Below are 17,059 nucleotides of genomic sequence, written 5' to 3'. Positions count from 1 at the left end.
GAAGCTGTTGGTCAGGACCACTCACTCTGGGTGTGGTTTGTTTCTCAAAGGAAGACAGAATCCTCCAATTCCCAGTGTTTGCTTGTTTGTTTCTGTTCCACTGGTCTAGTTGTCTACAGAGATAATTGCTTAAAAGGGAGAAAAAAGCTACAAAATATAACCAGTGAAGGTCTGAGAGAGCCATTAGATCTTTAGATCATAGCCTGGCTTTGTAAGGCAGGGTCTTTTTAGTGTTGGTAGAAATGTTTCCAGTGATGGCAAATGGGCCTCTTTCCCATGTTACTTAAAATAGCATGTTCTTCCCTGGATGAGGACCCAGCAATGACCCTGTAACTGAGCAGAGAAAACTTTAATCTCACAATAAAAATAAAAGGTCCACAGCCTAAACAGGGCATGGTGGCTCATGTCTGTGATCCTAGGACTGCAGGAGTTTGAGGCAAACCTGAACTATATAGTAATTTCCAGCACAGCCTGGTCTCCAGAGTGAGACCTCACTGTACACTTAGATGCTTCCTGGCTCCGGGTTCAAATTATGTCTCTGCTGTTTTCTAGTTGGGTAATCTTTGTAAAGCTGGATAGCTAACCTCTCTGTTCTCAAGTCTCCTCAGGAGAGGGAAAATAACAGTGCCTTCTTGGCCTCTGGACAGTTGTAGAAATTTGCAATAGTACACAGTGTGGTGGTTTGAATGAGAATAGCCCTGAGAGGCTTATACAGTTGAATGCTTAGTTCACAAGGAAACTGTTTGGGAAGGACCTGTGTCACTAGGGTCTTGACCCTGAGGCTTCTAAAGCCTATGCCATTCCAGTTAACTCTGTCTCCCTCCTGCTTGTGGGTCAGATGCAAGCTCTCAGCTACTGCTCCAACTTCATGTCTGCCTGTTTGCTGCCAGGATTCCCACCTGGATGCTCGTAGTCTGACATTCTGAAACTGTAAGCCCCCAATAAGCTCTTCTATAAGTTCCTTTGGCCATGGTGCCTCCTCCCATTGGAGAGACATGGTGTCTCATCACATTGAAAAATGACCAATACAAGTGGTAAATTCCGGCTCTGGTACCATTTTTTTTTTTAATTTATTTTTTAACAAATAGTTGCCTTTGAAACAAAAACATGAAGAAGATGGCTGTTCCCACTTCCTGTTTATCCGGGCAGATAGTTTAAACCTCAACAATGCAGTAATAATTAGCATGCCAGGCAGTGGTGGTGCATACCTTTAATCCCAGCACCTGGGAGGCAGAGGCAGGCTGATTTCTAAGTTCGAGGCCAGCCTGGTCTACAGAGTGAGTTCCAGGACATCCAGGACTACACAGAGAAACCCTGTCTCAAACAAACAAACAAATGAACAAGAAATAATTAGCACAATTCATGTAATAAAATGTTGCTGTCCAAAACATATAGTTGGTGAGTTTTAAACAGATTTCTATCCATATATCATCATTATCACACTCTATTTTAGAACGTTATTATAAAAATTGGTTCTCAGTTGGCTATGGGTGGTACTATATCTTCCAATGCCAGCATCTTGAGACAGATGCAGGAAAGTTTGAGGCCATCTCATGCTATATAATAAGACGCTGTCTCAGAAAAACAAACCAAAATAAACGAATGAGCCATCCAGTTGTTTCAGTTGCACAGATTCATGTCAGTTCCTATTCTAGCCAGGCCCCATGCAGTGTACTTTTTATTTCTAAATAGATAAAATATTTACTTATTTTTATTTTGTTTATGAGTGTTTGCCTGTATGTGTATGTATGTGCACTATGTGTATGCCATACCAGAGGCAGCCAAAAGAAGGAACCAGATTCTGATGGTTATGAACAGCTGTGAGCTACTGGGGCTTCCTCCGCCCAGTCTCTTTTTGATACATATCAATCTTTTTCTGGATGTTATATAAATAGAATCTTGTCTTTTTGAGGTTTATTCATATTTGACATGTAACAACAGTTTAACTTCACTGCTGAATACTGTTCCTTCTATTGGGACTCTGTGGATATTGATTTAGTAGATGGCATTGCCACCAGATTTATGGGTGTAACACATTTTGTTTCTCTGTGTGTATTGATGGAAAATTTAGTTGTTTCTGGCTGTGATGCATACTGCCACAATTTAGGTTTTTTGTGGGGTATGGACTTTCATCGTTCTTCAGTAGAACTCTGGGAGAGAAAATGCTCCATTGTAAAATAAAGTTTAATATTTTAAGAAATTGCTCAACTACTTTCCAAAGCATCTGCACGAATTTTGTCTTCACATTCTCACTTGCAGTATCTGAAGCCTTGGTCTCTGTGTCTTTTTAAACAGACACTCCAGTGGATGAATAGTACTATCTCACTGTGGTTCTGATTGGCATTTCTCTAAGACTAGTGGTACTTAGCATCTTTTCAGATGCTTATTAGACATGTGCACGTCTTCTTTGATGAAATACCTATTCAAATGACACGTGCCTATTTTGAAAAAATGAGCTGTTTGTCATTTATTGTTGAGCTTAAGATGGGGAGGTAGCATTCTTCAAATCCTCTCTATCCTTACTGATTTTTCTTGTTTGCTGGCTATATCAGTTATTGAGTGAGCTGTTAACCTCAACAGCCATTATGGCTCAACTCCTTCTTTCATTTTGTTGGCTTTTTTTTTTTTTTTTTACCATGTATTCTGGAGACCGTGAGCAGTTAATGGAAGTTGAGTTTCCCCCAGCCAAGTTGTGATTTGTCTTGTGTCTCATGTCTTTGTTTCTCTGCTCCCTTCTTCACTGGCCTCCTTTATGTTAACTAGTTTCTTATTTATTTAACTCATTTTCCCCTTGCATCTCAGAGAATTCTCTTAGTGACCGCTTTTATACATACATACCTTCGGGGAGCACTGTCTCCTCCAGGGCTGTGCTACCTGAGTTCATGTAAAATACAGAAGCTTTGCTTCCAGCCTGCTGCAATTCTCTCTGCTCCTGAGGGGTGAGATCACCATAGGTAGACTGTGATACCTGGAGAGGCTGTGGGCACACTGCTGCTGTGTTATTCTATCATGTAATTTTTTTTTTAATTATTAATTTAAAGGGAGAGAGCAAATACCTATACACAGCCTTTTGCATTGCACACATGGTAACTTTTACAGTGTTCTTTATTTCTTATAACTTTATTTATTTAGTGGGGGTACACATGTCACAGAGTATATATGGCAATAGGAGGACCACTTACTGGAGTCCACTCTTTCTATCCTGTGGATCCTGGGGATCAAAGCTAGGTTTGCAGGCTTGGCTGCTGGCTCCTTTATCTACTGAGCCATCTTCATAGCCCATATTTGAATCTCTGTGGGCGTTTTTCTCCCCTTCTACCTGAAGGAATTACTTTTATATTCCTTGTAAGATCTAGCAGTAAATTCTGTCTTTATAATTTTGTTTGTTTTGTTTTGTTTTGTTTGTTTGTTTGTTTTGAGACAAGGTTTCTCTCTGTGTAGCCTTGGCTGTCCTGGCTCTGTAGACCAGGCTGGCCTTGAACTCACACATCTGCCCGCCTCTGCCTCCCGAATGCTGGGATAAGAAGTGTGAGCCACTGCCACTCAGGTCACACAATTTTTTTTTTAAATGTGGGTTCTGGGGATTAAATTTAGGATCCTCAGTTTTGTGTGTCAAACACTGTACTGGGAAAGCTATTTCCATAGCCCAATTGAGGGCTTTTCAATGTACACAGTGGTATTTGGGGGTTCTGGGGCATGCAGAGAGGCTGACTCAGCACAAAACAGCTCTGCCTGAGGATCCTGTGTTGAAATGATTGATTAGTATAACCCTTATTCCAAGAGCTCTTGGGGGCCTATGCCTGCCCCCTATACTTGAAAGCTGAGGAACTAAGTTCTGTTCTCCAGTAAAACAGAGCAGCCACCATACCAATTTTGAGTTCAAACAGTGCTCCAGGTTGAGGTGTGCAAGGCTCAATACAAATGGTTTTAAGACTTGGCCTAATGCCAAAATACCTGCCAATGATTCCACAGCTCAGGCATAGAGTGCAGAGAACTCTGTTGACTGAGGCTGGTGGGGACCTGAAACCTGTTTTTCTAAGCTGGAAGGAAGAGCTATTGGGGGTGGTAGCGGGGTTAGTGATGTGATTTACATATTGGAAGTAATTACATTTAGTGGTAGTTTTATTTTATTTTATTTTGAGTGGGAGGATCACAAACTATTGTACATTCTTTTAGAATTAATTAATTGAACATAAAATTCAAAGAGTATAAGGAGTCATTAAAACTGTTGCCTCTGTTGTGTTTTAAGGCTGTTTAGGGGGGAGGCGGGGGGGGAGATGAAAGGACCCACAATATAGGGGAGAGGCAGAAATGGTCTAAGAAAGATGCAGATGACGGAGTAGAGGAATGAAAAGGAGGAGGTAGAGATAGGTTCTTAGAGAAACAGAGGCCAGTGAGGTCTTTGTAAGGCTGAGCCGGCAGAGACTGACACTGTCATTTGAGGTGATCTGAAAAGTGTCATACAAGTCTACATAAGATCAGGATCCAAAGAGTGACACATTGAGTGAGGGGCCTGAGAGAATTGTGGTGGCTCAGGATCATGCTGTGGGGTTGGGAAGCATGTTGAAAATTAGGCCAACCTGTGGTCACAGTACCTATTGGGGTCTGGAGTTTTTGTTTCACAGCTTTGAGGAGGGACCATTGTTCGCAGACTAGAAAATTAGTTAGGGAGTGTCTTGTCCAGACTGACCAAGTCAATGTGAGGCTCCTAAAATCTCACATATGCCCCTATGTAAGAAGACATGTTATAATGGGGGTATGGTGTTACAGACTGTAATCTCAGCCTTGAGGAGGCTGAGGTTTGACAACAAGAGTGTGTTTCAAAAGAGAAAAGACATACCCTTGGCATGACAGATAAGAGATTAAATTTACCTTGAGATCATTCTCATGGGTTTAAAAAAAATGAAGTTTGGCTAGAACACTTCTGATAATAACAGGAATGCTTAGTAAACTTGTTATCATTGATGTGCTTGCATATGCCTGGGGCCACAGTGTCTCTAAAGCTTCTCTGTCTAATTCGTTCTCTGCCTTTTAAAGAAGACTGATTTGAAAATCATGCCCAGTTATCCCATGAGCCTAATTTGTGCTCAGTCATTGCAGCAGACATAAAGCAGCCTTGCCAAATGTCTCTTTCACCTGGCCCAGCTGTGGGTCATATGAGTGGAGCAAGAGCAAGAGGCTGGGACACTGGTGTCCTGGGCCACCTGGCTGTGCACACCTGTGATCCTAGACTTCACAAGTGAGTGTGTTCTGCACAACATTTCCCCAGTGCACCAAACTCCCCCCCCCCCCCCAAGGCATGGCTGTTTGGATGAGAGACAGAATAGCACACTGGGCTTCCTTCAGCTGAGATAAGTGTTACAGTTTTATCACAGCAACTGAATACTGGCTTCAGAGAGCAGAGAATATTCCCCTTAGTTCAGAAAGAGATGTCCTTGGAAGGATGGATAAGAAACTTACTTTACAAATCACTTGCATGGGATTAAAAATATATATATTGAATAAACCCCAAAACCTTCACAAACTGTCACTAAAGTGTCTAGAAATGATTTTCTGGGATTTGTAACTAGAGTGTTACATAAATTTATTATGAATGGGAAGTTTGTATTATCAGCTAAAGATATAATGTGTAGAACCAAGATTTCGGCAGTCAACAAAAGGGTATGGACGAAATCTGGCCCTCTGCCTGTTTTTGTTAGTAAAGTTTTATTGGAACTCAGCCATGTCCATTTGTGTACAGGTTGCCATGGATGCTGTGTTGGGCTACAGTGGCAGATGCCAGTGTTACTATGGTGACCACATGGCCTGAGAGCCTAAAATATTTACTGTGTCACTCTTTTCAGAGTAAGTGTGTCAAATTCTTTCCAGGAACCCCTGAGAGAGGCAGCCACAATTCTTTGTCTTGACCGCATTGAGGTTGACACCTTTTGCACTGTTGTTAGTATCTGCTTGCTGATGTGGGCCCTTTATCCCGTGTCTCCAGACTTCTGGATCTGGGTTTGGTGTCACCTCCACACTGATCCCCTTTCTTAATAACATATCAGCAATAAGAAAGTGGATATTGTTTTTCACCAAGACTATTCTGAGTAGCTGACCAGGTAGTCTTCCCCCATCACATACTGTATAGAATGCTATGCTGTTTCCAAAGGATGGCTGCTGTTCAAGAACCTCCCTTCCCCCATTGACCCCACGCCCAGATCCATAGTAGTCTTGCCTTCAAGGCTGCATTATCTCTGATGACTCCATTCAGTATCCTGCGTCATGTGTTATTTCCTCTTGCCCCAAGCTGGGCAGAACTCTCCACCTGGTGTATCTTCTTTGTGTCACTGATCTTTGCTTTTGAAATACTGTGGAAACTCCTTACCACTGCACGTCTATTTGTGTGTGTGTGTGTGTGTGTGTGTGTATGTGTGTGTGTGTATTGTATTGTATTGTATTGTATTGTATTGTATTGTATGTGAGTGCATGTTGCTCTCTTCAGACACACCAGAAGAGGGCATCAGATCTCATTACAGATGGTTGTGAGCCCCCATGGTTGTGCTTGTGGAGGTTGTGGTTGCTGGGGATTGAACTCAGGACCTCTGGAAGAGCAGTTAGTGCTCTTAACCCCTGAACCATCTCTCCAGCCCCCACTTCATGTCTTTTAGAATCTAGTTTACTCTTGTGTCTAGGGTCTACTCCCGGTATTGTCAGTCCCTTCTGTCACTAAATGGTTTCATTCTGCCATGTGTGGATTGTCTCTCATTCACAGCCATGCTTCTTGAATTGACCACACAGCAGGCACTGGGGGGTGTGGAATCAGAGTACATTGAAGAAAGCACACAGATCATGTATGCTAGTGTTAAGAATAGTTTATTGATATATATCTACTGAGTGCTGGCTAGAGGGTCCCAGTGATGTTCACAAGAACATGCACTGTTATACCCATTGCAAAGGCTTGAAAATGAACTCTGGATGATTAGCTTGATGAACAGCTTTCAAAGCCAGATTGGAGTTAGGCATGCTGATAAAGGCCCATGATTCTAACACTAAGTATGGTAAGGTAGGAAGATCTCAAATTTATAGCCAGCTTGGGCTACAGAGTTAGTTCATGGTCAGCCTGGGATGGATATATCCATCTCCTGACAAGACCTTATACTCCTTGAATCAGGGGTTTCATACTGACCTCAAGGTTCTCCCACTACAAAGCTACAAGAATAGACTAGTTTGCAATGGTATCCAATGCCCTAAGCGCACATATGTCAGAGGTATACATACAACACTCTCTACCTTCTTGGGTGTTAGCATCATCACCTTTGTGACAGAGGCCTAGGGAGCAGGCACTGTTATTTGCACAGAGCTCCCCAGGTGATTGCAGTTGCTAGTGCCAGCCCCATCATCCAAGCCAGAGTGAACATGTGGGCTTATTTGTCTCTTAGAAGATTGAAATCTTCTACCACAGTCCTGAGAACCTGGATTCTTGCTGAAAAGTACACAGTAACTCCCCCTGGGCCACTTCTTTACAGAGCAAGGGAAGATTCAGACATGTCTGCCCATAGGCCATCCTGCCCTACAGTACTGATGTCACCATGGATCAAAGCCCTTCCTATGTGCGCATATGTACAAGTGCATCTGTGCATGTGTGGGGTGGGGGGTAAGGGGTGGGTGGATACCAGGGATCAAATCAATCTGAAATATACTTCCCCAGAAGCCATTTCTCTTGCTTTTTCAGACAGGGTCCCTCACTGGGACCTGGGTCTCACTACTTAGCCTAGGCTTGCTGGCCAGGGAACCCAGGGGCACTACCTTCCCAGCACTGGGTTTCCAACTGTGCACCATCATGCCCAGCTTTGTACATGATTGTTGGAGATTGAACTCGGGTTCTCATGCTCGTTGAGCAAGCACTTCACTGAGTCTTTGCCCAGCCCTGGGAACTGTCATTAACAAGAGGTCATGAGATTCTGAAATGTAGATCCCTCCCTTCCTCCCTCTTGTCCTCTCAGACTCTTTCCCTTCATCCTCCTCTCCCTCTCTTTCCCTCCCTTCTTCTCTCCCTCCCTGCCTCTTCGCCTCCACTTAGTTAATGTAACAGAAGCCTAGCAGATGCTGTCACTTCTCACACTAACTTCATTTCCACTTGGCCCAGGGTAAGGGAGCTTCCTCCTCTCTTTTCCTCCTGGAATCCCTGTCCATTTGTCTCTGTCTTTAATTATCCAGCTGTTTCCTTTAGCCCCGTTGCCCATTAAGTAAAGGCAGCCATTCCCTTCAGCACTAGGCTCCCTCCATGCTGGATTAGTCTCTACCACATAAAAAAGCCACAAGTGGCTTTTATAGTCTCATGCATACTTAATTAGTCCAGCTTCTGAAAACTGTGCTTTAAAGGAGTGGAGACATTAGCCTCCGATCTAATTGATCCACAAAGTACCATCTCAGAATGGCTGCAGTAACTTTAACTGCTGTTCTAGATGAGCTTCACTGGGGCCCACAGGAGGCTGCAGGGAGGAAAGACCCTGGTTTGAGACAGGATGGGAACCCTGGGCATGAGCCAGCTCTAAAACTGACTATTTTGTGTCTTGCCTGCAGCAGTCTTTGTCCTCATCAACTTTCCCTGGCATCATGAACGTAAATATCGTGAGGTAGTTTCTGATGGAGGCTGTTTGCTGAGTTGGAGCCTTCATTGGGGTTCCAGGGTTCCAGATATGTTGTCTGTTGTATCCATCCTTAGGCCTCATGGCAGACGAGACTTCGCTTTAGCCCTTCCTGCACCAAGCATCCATCAAGCACCATGTCACCTGCAGATCTACCTGTTGAGGTTTACATCTTAAATGCTCCCAAGGCCAAGTGCTAAAGGCTTCATTGCAACTGGTGGTGGTGTTGGGAGGCAGACAACCTTCCCTAGTTAGTGCCTAGTGAAATTAAGTCATTAGGATGATCCTTTGCAGGGTGGGATCCTGGGTCCTGGCTTCTTCCTTCCTTTCTCTTTTCACTTCCTGGCCATTGTTTCCTGGCCTTTGTGAAATAGTAGCTATGAATTTTTATTCCACTGTGTGGTGACCACCATCTTACTCTGCCTATCCATTAGACCCGAAACAACAAAGCCAAGTGACTATGGCTGAAACTTCAAATCAAACACAAGTCAAATCTTCTTGTATATTGTTTGTCTTGGGGCATTTTGTCACAGCAATGCGATGTTAAGACACCATCAGACTGCTCTGCTCCTGGTGTCTATATCAGTGCCGGGGGTCCTGCTGACCTGACTAGTCCCAGCTCTCTTCTCATCCAGCCCTCCTTGGTCATCTTTCCAGGCTCAGCATGTTGTTCTCCACCTCCCAGGCTGTTAGTCCACCTACCCAATTACTCCTACACACTGCAGCATCACCTGTCTAAAGCCACAGCATTTGGTCTGCCACGCATGCTTTTGTTACATCAGAAAGATGCGAATAATTGAAGCCTTTCTTTTCTCTTGCCCAGGGCTTTCAGAAAGCACATCTTTGGGAGCATTTTAAGAGCCATTGTAACCAGGCCAGGGCCTGTTTATCTTCTGTTCTCAACATCTGCAATCTGTTATTCAGAGAAAGGAGTGGGGCCCAGTGAGGTGTGGGTTGCCCTTGGCTGGAAGGCACGTTGGAATTGGACCCTGAATAGGAGCCTTGCTGATCAAGTGTGTGACAGATGCTCCAAAGCTGCTCCGTGGGGCTGGCCCCTTGGAATGGTACTGAAAGAAAAATCCCCATGATGTGCCACCACCTTAGCCTGCCTCTCACCTTCCTTCTGGTCAGCTGGGAATCAGATTCACAACTACCCCCCCCAGAGCTTGGCTGAGTCACAGACACTGTGGGAGCCCAGGTGCTCACCATGTGCTTCAGCACTTCTGACAGGGGCTGAGATCCTCTAGGCTAAAGGGCTTAAATATGTGTCCCGAGAGGAAGGGAGGAACGGTGACCTGGCCACACACTGTTCTTTTAATAGTAAGGGCACACAGAGGCGTGCTAGTCATCACCATTATCACAGATGTCTGGGTAAGCGCTTGGATTCCAGCAGATGGGACAGGATTAGAAGGTTGTGGATGAGTAGGTGTTTATAAGCACATCCCTGTGTATGATCTTAAAGGAAGACCAGCTCTCTGGACTCCCTTCCCTGCCCTCTGGACTCTCCTCCCAGCCCTTCCTTTAACAGTCTGAAGATCTAGTGCAGTCTGTCTGAAATAAAGCCTCTCCCACGTTTCTTGTCTGTCACTTGTACCGATGAGGGCCCTTGCGTATACACTCCCCAACTTCCATAAGGGCCTGTTTGTTTGGTCTATTAGCATTTATTTCTTATTTATTTATTTATTTATTTATTTATTTATTTTGGCATGCCTTTTCCACTACTTCGTGTGATACTTGGCCTCTTCAAACCCTGGATGTTCCCAGTGAACCAGAGAAATACCACAATGTTCATAAGGGCTACCGCCTGTCCTTTCCTGGCATCCCCTCAGGTACGGTTTAGGTTTATCCTGGCCCCAGATCTTACGGTCCTTTCACAGTGAGGGAGTTAGAGCACAAAGTAACTTGGTTACCTGGAGTTAGTATTGACTCCTGTAGTCTGGTCACAGATACCTGGCCTAACCCTTGCAGTTTATAATCTCTCTGTTCTGCCTCACCCTGGAATGGAAGGCTTCTCTGGCCAGCAGACTTGCATTATCATCTCTGTGTTCATATCCATCACAGTAGGACTGTTAGGATTCTGATTTCTCTGAATCAAAGCTGAGGGAAGGTAATTGAGTTGGCCAGGGTCACGGCAGATTAAGGAATAGCACAGATTCACCTCTGTTTTCTCTTGGTGTGCCTGCTCTCCCACCACCACTTGGCATGAATTGTCTCCATTGTTCACAGCGGTGTTCCTGGCTTGTTACGATCTAGGTCAGTTTTCTCCTTCGTCGGGAACTCATGTTCCCCTTGTTCATAACTTTGCTTCAAGTGTTCTTCCCTGCGCCGTGAGGACGCCAATCATCTGCCAGATCTCTCATAACAGGGAAAGCTGTTCTCCTGTGATACACGTCATGGTACCCACAAACAGAAGAGTACTACATCTTCCCGATAATGAGCCCTTTAATAGCATATCGTCCCTTGAATTTATGTTTCAGTCGTGTCTGTGTGTACCTTCCTGCCAGGTGGCCTTTAAGACCAGGTGTCCTCATTTTTTTTCTGTCCATTTTATCCAGGCCATTGCCAGGCAAATAGCATGTGTTTAGGAAATATTGTTAAACAAACACAGGCAGACAGGAATACAAAAGAGAAGGGAAATATAAAAATATCCTATAAAAACATCCCAGCAGGGCTACAGTGCTTACAACAGTTCAGAGGGATTTTGGTGGTTTTGTTTGTTTGTTTGTTTGTTTGCTTTATTAGATAACCTTTAGGGAAACCTATGTCACTTAGAAACTTCCAGAAGGAAATGGTGCCAAGTATCATCCCACTACAAGGCCTGATTGTGTCAGACTGTGATCCCAACAATAAGGAAGCTGAAGGAGGAGGCTCAAACAGGGTCAAGACTTACCTAGCCTCTAGGTACAAAGACTGCCTGGCCTATAGAGATTACGAGTTCAAGGTCATCATGGCCAATTTAGTAAGATTCTATCCCAAAAATCAAAAAGAATTCTGGGATTGTAGCTCAGTGGCAGTGGGTTTCCTTAGCTTGTCTAGGGCCTGCAGAAGAGTGGATGGGGCATGCATGGATAAATAAAATATTCTTCTGAGCTAAACTAGCTGGGCTGCTTTGCTACTTAGGTATTGGAGGCTGGTATCTTAGTAAAAAGAGCCTTTGGTTCCATTGTTCTTGAATATCCACAGACTTCATATAAAACATGCATTTGGAAAAGTTGCATGGACACAGATATTGGCAAAAATCATCTTTGCTATTAAGAAAGTAAATTCTTCCATTGAATTAGGGTTATCAAATGAAGAAGATGCTTGTCTAATTCACTGGGTTTCTACCTGCCTTTTGCATCTGGAGCCACATCATCAGACAGGTGGGTGGGTCCAAGAAGGGCAGGCGGTTGTCCCCTTGCATGTCTCCTGAGATGGACTTTGAATTTTCCTTTTCCCACCTTCAGGTGAGCGTGTTGACCACCCTGGAACGCAGGTTCAACCTTCAGAGCGCCGATGTGGGTGTGATCGCCAGCAGTTTTGAGATCGGCAACCTGGCGCTGATTCTCTTCGTAAGTTACTTCGGAGCACGTGGGCACCGACCGCGCCTCATCGGCTGTGGTGGGATTGTCATGGCATTGGGTGCGCTGCTCTCGGCACTGCCTGAATTTCTCACCCACCAGTACAAGTATGAGGCTGGCGAGATTCGATGGGGAGCAGAAGGCCGGGATGTCTGTGCCACCAATGGGTCTAGCAGTGATGAGGGGCCTGACCCGGACCTAATCTGCCGTAACCGGACAGCCACGAACATGATGTACTTGCTGCTCATTGGGGCTCAGGTGCTCCTGGGCATCGGTGCTACCCCCGTGCAGCCCCTCGGGGTCTCCTACATTGATGATCACGTACGCAGGAAGGACTCCTCGCTCTACATAGGTAGGTACTGCCCCTGCTGTCTGGGTTGGTGTAGTGGTGCAAAGTTGGACCCCATTTTGCTGGAGCACTGGTTTACAGAACTAACGGCCTCCAGGTTTAGATCGCCAGAAAGTTTCACATGCCTGAACTAGGCACAATGTAACTAGACCATTTTTTGAAAATCTTTCCAAAGGATGCTTCTATGCTACCTGCTTCTTACCAGATGCAGAACTTGCAGTGAGGAAGATCTGTTCTGGAGGGGTTTGGGGCTAATCTACTTTGTTTGTATGTGTTGTGGTGCAGGGGCATTTGAGACTCTCTAGTGTTTACCAAGGTCTGTTTCATGTAGGAAACCGTAACTTTGAAGAATCAAAACTGCCTCTTGGTTTTATTGTTCTTGTATGTTTGTTTTTTGTTTTTTCTTTTGTTGTTTTGTATTTTTTTTTGTTTTGTTTTGGACTTAAAGAGGCAATTGACTACACTGTCAGCATTTGTTATAACTCAAAGTTGGCAACTTCTGCTAGTGTTTCAACTAGAAACCTGCCCAAGAACTGGTTATTAGGAAGAAATGAAGAAAGTGCAAACTATATAGAACTATTTTCTGCTGAAGTAGGTTCTGCTATTTTATACCGCAAAGATGGAAGAGCCCTAAGGTCTAGGGTTTCAGGAAACAGCTAAATGGCAATTTGATCATGTGGCAAATGGTGTCCTTGACCAAGTGCTGGTGGACAGTTGTATGGTCACTTTCCAAATATCTCTAGCCCTGACTTGCTATGTATACATTTGCTTCCAGTGAAAATATCTCCCACCACTGAATGTGGAGCTTTGAAAGAGTAACCTCTACCTGAGAGAGTGTGGTGTCACCTGACTGTCATGTGCCTTGAAGTATACAGCTAGTTATGTAGGCTTAAATTAAAATAGAATTTGAATCAAATTCGGCATGAGCTTCTTACCTACCAAGCTCCTACTTGACACAGCCTGAACATTCTGAGATACGATGTCTGGGAGCACATATCCAGCCAGAGGCCTGCCACAGAGTTGATGCCTTAATTGAACAAGTGTATTGTAGATGGATGTGTGACCTTTCTGTAGGAGGAGGATATGCATGAGAGAAAAGTAGAACATGAAACATCCCCTATCCGAGGCAAACCCAGTTAGGACATCTTTGTGTCACAGGCAGGGCTTAGAACTGTTGAAGCAAAGATGCACAGTCCCAGTTGGTCCCTTTTCTCCATATGGTTAAGGCTTATGTTGTACCTGGGTGTGGGGGGGGCAGGGTTCCACTGAGTTGCTAAGTTGGTATCCATAACTACAGCTGGACTACTAGTCTTTGCTTTGAGGATGCTTCCCTACGTCCTTGGGAGAGTGGTTTTCTGGTAGCAGTAATGGATCCTATCACCCAGAAGGAAATGGCCAATGAAAAGCTGAATGTGTTTTCTGAACAGTCAAATGAAGTATGGTTTCTATGCTACGGGGGGTGGGGGGGTGATTTGGGTTTGGGGGAGATGGGAGGTAGACCAAAGACTCGTAGGACAAAACAAGGTAAGGTGTAGTATTAGTATTAGTATTAGTATTAGTATTAGTATTAGTATTAGTATTAGTAGTATTTTCTGATCTAGTCCATGAGATTTGTAGTTAGCTTTTGGTAGAAAGACTGTTTCAGCCAAATTTATACTTGGGCTCCTCTTATCCTCTATGGAAGAATCAGTTGAGTGTTATTTTTGCACAGTGTATGAATAGTGTAGTGACCTAGTCCGTCTAAGCAAATTCTAAACCGTGGCCCTGCACAACTGTGCAGACAGCTCTTCCAGGTCTCTCTGAAATCTTCTCATGGGTCTGTTTAGAAGGAGTAGCCAAGAGCAAGCCTTTTGCACAGATTGGCCTTCATAGGTGGTTTTTTTTTTTTTTTTTTTTTTTTTTTTTTTTTTTTTTTTTTTAAATTCTCCAGGAGCAGTTTCAGAAGACTGTAGCATATGCAGAGAATAGCCTGTACTTCATTTACAGCAGGAGCCATAAAGACATGTCCATGGTGGTGAGACTGTCACACCATTTATCTCTTCTAATTAGGCTCTAGATCTGGAAGCCATTTAACTTTGCTTTTAGAAGTATCCAAGGGGACACACTGCAGAGAAGAGGGGCATCAGAAGAAAATGAAGCTGAAACTCTAGGTATAGACATGAATTGTTTGGGAAGGGAGAATATTTGCTGCCCTCAAGTTTGGCTGCAGAAAAGCAAGCCTAGAGGGGGTCTTTTTTGTCAACATGCCTAACTTAACACTGGATCAGAGACAGGAACAATGTACATATTACAATGGAAAATATAGGCTTGTTTCCAAGTAACCTGTATGGGCTAGGAGGGTTAGCCTGCACTGTGTAGGCTATAGATCACCTGAGACCAGACTGTTGTTAGCTGTCTGCATAGTAGGTCAGCAGATGGGTACCGGCCACACACCCATGGCCAGGTTATAGACTCCCATGTGCCGGCAAAAGTGAAAGAACTCAGCTTAGGTCCCTCCAGCTTTTACAACTAAGATGATTCTTTCCTCTGACTCTCTTGGCTGAACTCCTGTAGAGCCCCTTGGATTCCGTCATGGGTCGCACTCACAAGGCTAGCCCTGTCCTGAAGCCAGTCCTTTCTAAAGTGAGGAGGGACTTGAGGGAGCTCATTACCGCCAGACAAAACTGGATGAATGGGGACTGAGCTCTGCTGGCAGCCTTTTCTCTCCATTTCAATACAGCAGCGTGTGGAGCCCAGCCTCCTAGGATGGCTGGATAATGACCCGCGGGTGGCGCGTGGCACTCTTTGTTCCCATGGGGACCAAATGGGCAGGGTTGTGGTGAAAACCCATTTGTGCACACCTGAGGTCCAAGAGTCAATCCTTTAGGAGTCCAGTCATGTCTTAGCTCCATGGTGTGACCATCCATTAGCCTAGTTTCCTTAGCTGTCCTTTTGTCTCTCCAAGTTCGAAATACATCAAGTGGCACTTGCTTCTTATGACACTGTAAGTAAGATGGTGCATGGACTTTACTTTGGCTTTTTACTTGGTTGCTCCTTTAGTTTTTTTTTTTTTTTTTTTTTTTTGATGTGTTACGTATTTACTATTGGCCATTTTGGAGCTACAAAAAAAAAAAAAAAAAAAAAAAAGTAATGAGCAAATAGTTACTCCTGGCTCAATAGTATATATAATTCTAGTCTCTTTTTCTGCATTGATATGCTTTTCAGCAAAAAAAAGTGCTTATAATAAACAAGATTTTGTAATTTTATTTCTCTTAATATTTTATGAGCTTTTCGCCATGTTACTAAATATCCTTCTATAGCTCTGGCTGCATACAAAATATTCCCTTGTGAGCATATACCATATTAGTAATGTTGTCAGTGGTTAGAAAGGAGCTTTCAGAATTTTTGCTGTTGTGAATGAAGCACATGGGAAAGCTGTAGGCCAAACGACTTTGTAGATAGCATTGATCTGGATTCGGCCAGGTTGTGGGTGTGAGAGTGCCCCCGTGTCCAGGTGTGTCTGAGGTCTGTTCAGAAGGCAGTGGATGGGTGGTGGGCTCGTGTGATCCAGGCTGAAGCAGGAGTCAAGGACTTCCGCCAGAGGGCTTGAAGCCTTTGGGAAGCGCCAAAGCATGATGGCAGCAGAGATGGGACTCTGTTTGGAGTCTGTGAAGAGAGGGTGCTGCTGGTGTGAATAGTGGGGTTCAAAACTAGAATAGGTGCTTGAGGGTAGGTTGGACATGGGTGGGCATAGCTCATATTCACATCAAGCTTCTGGAAAGAGATGTACCATTGTTCCTTATGTATAAAGATGAAGTGAGACCAGAGCCCAGGCCCCTTGGAACAAAGAAGCTGGTGGAGTCTGCCTTCTGCTCAGGACCTCTGGACTATGAAACCTGTCTGTTCTTTCCGTTCTCATTAGCCATAGCCATCGGTGCCATCAGGAAGTTTGCCTCATACCGTTCTGGAGCTTCCCTTCTTTACATCTTCCTCTAACCCTTTCTCACTGTGTACTATGGTCCCAACAGACACATTTCTGCTCGCCCCCCTCTGCAGCCTTTCCATAGTGTGATGACTCCCCTGAGCACCAGACTTGCCAGGGTAGAAGGGATGTTTAAAGCCTAAGGCTTCCTTCTTTAATGGGTTCATCCTCACTTCTGCTCCTAAGAAGAGATGCCAAGGGCTGAAGGACTAGACCTGTCATAAGACAAATTCAAATAAACAGAGGGCTTGGACCATGGGGGCAGTGCATCAGTTTGCTGGGCAAAACATCCTGCACTGGGAGGTTGTGGTGGATTGTATAGCCCAGGGAGTGGCACTATTAGAAGGTGTGGCCTCTTGGAGTAGGTGTGGCCTTGTTAGAATAGGTGTGTCACTGTGGGTGTGGGTTTTAAGACCCTCATCCTAGCTGTCTGGAAGCCAGTATTCTGCTAACAGCCTTCAGATGAAGATATAGAACTCTCAGCTCCTCCTGCACCATGCCTGCCTGGATGCTGCCATGTTCACACCTTAAGGATAATGGACTGAACCGCTGAGTTAAGCCA

General features: G+C 44.5%; 1 protein-coding gene across 2 annotated transcripts in view; it reads left to right on the top strand.

Moving 5' to 3' along the window:
• Positions 1-17,059, top strand: part of Slco3a1 (solute carrier organic anion transporter family member 3A1) — a 282,952-nt gene that overhangs the window by 39,655 nt on the left and 226,238 nt on the right. For both annotated transcript variants that reach the window (XM_034499330.2, XM_034499329.2), the window contains exon 2: positions 12,074-12,539. In XM_034499330.2, coding sequence (XP_034355221.1) covers positions 12,074-12,539 — 466 coding nt within the window. The remainder of the gene's footprint in view (positions 1-12,073; positions 12,540-17,059) is intronic.

Source organism: Arvicanthis niloticus, chromosome 1 (assembly GCF_011762505.2).
Source record: "Arvicanthis niloticus isolate mArvNil1 chromosome 1, mArvNil1.pat.X, whole genome shotgun sequence".
Taxonomy (NCBI): Eukaryota; Metazoa; Chordata; class Mammalia; order Rodentia; family Muridae; genus Arvicanthis; species Arvicanthis niloticus.
The sequence above is the reverse complement of the archived record's forward strand: the minus strand, read 5'-3'. Positions and strand labels throughout refer to the sequence as shown.